Source organism: Symsagittifera roscoffensis, chromosome 4 (genome assembly GCF_963678635.1).
Source record: "Symsagittifera roscoffensis chromosome 4, txSymRosc1.1, whole genome shotgun sequence".
NCBI classification, from domain to species: domain Eukaryota; kingdom Metazoa; phylum Xenacoelomorpha; order Acoela; family Convolutidae; genus Symsagittifera; species Symsagittifera roscoffensis.
Window position 1 is genome coordinate 56,127,681 of NC_087065.1, and position 4,357 is coordinate 56,132,037.

The following is a 4,357-nucleotide window of genomic DNA, read 5'->3' on the forward strand; positions in this document are numbered from 1 at the left end:
TTGATACTTTAAAAGTTCCGAAAAAACGTCGCAAAAAATGGCAAAAATTTTTTCTACTTCTACACTCGATAAACTACTGTAGCACTCCAAAAGTTTTTCCCCCAAGGTGAATTTTTCCCCCTGGAAAAGGATCCCATCCTCAAATCATCCGATACGCCATACGGGACAAGATTCGAGGGCAAACAAAAATAGTGACGAATCTTGGCCAGAACTATAGCCCACAAATGCCTGACTGTGCAGTGCAACAAAATTGCCTCTGATTGGATATGAGAGAGGCAATCTCCAGCGAAATCAATATTCCACAGGGAAATATATATATTCCAATGAAACAAAATGAAGTGGCTCAACTAGACTTCTGGGGACCTGTAAATTGAGTAAAAAGAAGACAAAAGTATGCGTTAGTTGCTTTCCAACAAACTAAATCCAAAACTTCTGCAATATTGACACCACGGAACTAATAAAAAGTACCAGGTTGGTAATACAGTGCGACTGGAATGGTGGAAAAGCTGGCACTCAAAAACTGTGTCATTAAAAAATTGAAGGAATGTAAGGAGCAAAAGTTCAAACCACTGGTACCTAGGTCGTTAAGCGCCTGAGCTTTTGTCCCACTTAGCAAAACAAAAATTATGCCATTCGAGGCTCATTATAGACGAGAAGCGAATACGGTGTTATGAAACCCTACAAAAAGTCCGTCGCTGAAAAACTTTAACTGGAGCAATGTAATTAACCACAAAATGTCTTGCTTAGAAGGGGCAAGAGGAAGAGACAACGACGGCACCATCTGTATGGAAGACTGGGAAAAGCAAAGTGATCCCATAACGGCCTCACAAAACCGACGCGCACCAAAATTCTGGACGAGAGTGAATTAGTGGAAAATAGAATCGAGCTCCACCACCCCAGGGCCACGTCAAAGCTGAGACACAGAACGGCAAACTGCCAACGAAAACATACACGATGTACCAACAAACCGAAAGAATCGATTCAAAGGATCCAATTAGGTATAAAAACGTATCAAACAGACCAAAAAAATTGTAAAATACCACCACATACCTTAAAAATGAAAATAAGCTACTTGTTTTGAATAAGCGGTGTCGGGTTTAGATATGAGCCAGAGCCGGAAATAGCGGGACTGTCAAGAAGTATGGCGGGAAAAACGAGCGAAAAGACTTGAGCAGATACACCAAGTGAGAGTACTGGCAACTTATTGGTGGGCGCGAAAAACCATCGGTTCAAAACGAATGAAAATCAAAAACAAAACGCGCAAAAACGCCAACGGAAACTACTAGCGAAAAGCCAAAACAAACGAAAAAGGAAACCTGAATCGAGCGTCGACGATAGGGCGGATGAAGCACTGAACACAGGGGGAGGCATACCAACCAAGACGGGAACAGCGCCCCGGCACACGCCATACTGGGAAGCGAAGGAGGACGATGCCGGACAGGAGACGCCAGTTGTAAGAATTAGTGCACCAAAATGCCACCACGATGATCAACAAAAGAATAAACACACAAGGCAGAAAACCTAGCGAGAGGGTAGGCTAAAAGGGCCTAAAAAATTCATTTAAAACTGCACAACAAAATTAAACTGATTTTAATTGTAGGTGTATAAGTATTATTTATTTATATATATCATTCAAAATTCTAATTAGGTACATCTAAATTAGAACGCAGTTTACCTAACCTTACTTGAAATAAAGTTGGTTGTACTACTAATTGCAATTAACATTTATTTAAGATCTTTTTTCATAATTTAACCAAAAAGAAAAGTTATTTAGCTTCGTTCCAATCATGACTGCAAAGGGCTTAAATATGATATATCACTAATTCCATTCAGAATAATTTTTAAGGTACCTGATTTTGTGAGAAAAAAAAACAAAAAAAAACTATAAAAAATCACGATTACAAAGTTTCTCTCCATTGTCAATGGTCGTATTATTATTAACTTTTGCAATTGAAACTCTTGCATGAAAACTAGGAAATTCGATAATTATTTTCTCACACCAAAAACAAAAACTTACTCAAAATGAAACTACAACATTTCAGAAACAACAAATTCTGTGCCAAAAAAAATCTGTGTTATTTTTTTGCTAAGCCACAGTCAATTTTTGTTTTAAAATGTTCTGTTCTGGAAACATCGTTTTTTGTTTAATTCTTCGCTTCCAAATTTGACTTAAAAACAATCATTTCAAATCAATTTTTTTCGACACGGAGAAAACTTTTTAGACTTTTCAAAAATCAATTGAATCATGACTGAATTGAGATACGAATAAATACAAAGTTCCTCCCAATTTTCAGTGGTCCAAACAACAAATACTATAGTTTCAACGAGAACGCTTTACTTGACTTAATAAAACCGAAAGAGTTAAATATAACAGCTTTTCTGAATCGACCTCTAACACTTATCATTGGGGCTTTTCGTTTCCAAATTTGAACTTGGAATATTTATTCAAGCGACATATTGCGATATACCAATCAAACAGAAACTGGAGTCAAACGCCTGTTCACTTCTGATGATTTAGTTTCAATCAAAGATCAAAACATAAGTCATCTAAAAATTCTCGTAAAGTTACTCAAATAATTTCAAGGTGGCGTTAAAATGATCAAAACTGTGCTGATACCAGCGTCACTGCTTGCTTTTTTTGCGTTCAAAAATGTCGCTTGCGTTACCACTGTTTCTCCGTCCAGGGGCGAAGTTTGGCCAAAGCCTCAGCAGCAATCCAAGTCCGACCAAGTCCTTCAAATTTCTACCTCATTCCAGATGATAGTAGCTGGAGATTACTGCGAAATTTTGGAAAAATCTGTCCAGCGACATATGGATATAATAATGGGAGGAATGAGCTACCGTTACCGACAATCAGAAAAAGCTGAGCAATTTTATTCGGACAGTGTTCTGAAAACTCTTACAATTGATGTTGGCGCTGGTTGCACCGACGCTTACCCAACATCAGAAATGGATGAATCCTACGATCTGGATGTCAGTTCGGGTACAAGTACATTAATTAGCAGCGAAGTTTGGGGCGCTCTCAGGGGCATTGAAACTTTTACTCAACTCATGTACAAGGACGTGAGCACTTCAATGAGAGTCATGAACAAAACGTCGATTCACGACTACCCTAGGTTCAACTTCCGGGGATTTTTGATTGACAGTTCGAGACACTTTCTCAGTTTAGAGAACATAAAACTTCACATTGATGCTATGGAAGCCACGAAGTATAACGTTCTTCATTGGCATATAGTAGATGATCCTAGTTTCCCATTTCAAAGTAAAGTCTATCCTGATCTAGCACGTGACGGTGCTTTCAACGCATACACTCACATATACACATACAACGACGTTATTGAAGTTCTGGAATACAGTCGACTCAGAGGCGTTCGGGTAGTTCCCGAATTTGACACTCCTGGACATACCCTCTCCTGGGGTGCCGGATATCCGCAACTTCTAAGCCAGTGCATTGATGACTCTGGTACTACGACCTATTCTGGCCCTCTGGATCCCAGGATCCAAACGACGTATGATTTTGTCCAAGCGTTGTTCACTGAAATCAATTCTTTGTTTCTGGACGAAACATTGTTTCTCGGTGGCGACGAGGTTGCGTATGACTGCTGGGAAAGTAACCCCATTTACCAGGAGTTCATTGACCAATATAACTTGACTGATTACGCCGGTCTGGAAAGTTTTTACATTGAAAAACTCCTAGAGATTGTTCAAAACCTTCCGCTTAAGAGACAGGCAGTTGTGTGGCAGGAAGTATTTGACAACGGTCTTAACATCTCGAAATCAACTGTGGTCAATGTCTGGAAATCAGGGGGATACCAGGATGAGCTCTCGTCTGTAACCGCACAAGGATTTGACGTCATTCTATCCGCGCCGTGGTACCTTAACTACATAAGCTATGGTCAGGACTGGAAGAATTATTACCAAGTCGAACCAATGGACTTCAGCGGGACTGAAACGCAAAAAGACCATTTTGTGGGCTGCGAAGCATGCATGTGGGGCGAGTACGTGGACGATACAAATTTTTTAGCCACAACCTGGCCGAGAGCAGCAACAGTTGCCGAACGGGCTTGGAGTAACAAAAATACGACGGATATTAACGACGCTCAGTCAAGATTGGACGAGTTGAGATGTCGGCTGATCAATCGCGGAGTTCCTGCAGAGCCGATTGCGCCCGGCTTCTGCGAACAAGAGTGGAACGTGAAAGGAATGAAAAAAGAACACGAAGAGAAACGTTCAAGAGGATTGAAATTTTTTCATGACCATAAAATAAAGATGAAAACTTTGCGCCTCATTCATTAGAAAATCATATAAAATATTATAATCAAAATTAGAATGGAAATTTACAATAAAAATTACAATA

The 4,357-nt window shown here is 39.7% G+C and overlaps 1 protein-coding gene across 1 annotated transcript; it reads left to right on the forward strand.

Moving 5' to 3' along the window:
* The first annotated feature begins 2,447 nt into the window (after positions 1-2,447).
* Positions 2,448-4,357, forward strand: LOC134843896 (beta-hexosaminidase subunit beta-like). Its single transcript, XM_063860234.1, has one exon. It carries the CDS (start codon positions 2,596-2,598, stop codon positions 4,294-4,296), a length of 1,701 nt encoding a protein of 566 aa, XP_063716304.1. The 5' UTR covers positions 2,448-2,595; the 3' UTR covers positions 4,297-4,357.

Bases quoted from the DNA above. Each gene is read 5' to 3' on its own strand.
- LOC134843896 (XM_063860234.1), top strand. From the start codon at position 2,596: ATGATCAAAACTGTGCTGATACCAGCGTCACTGCTTGCTTTTTTTGCG.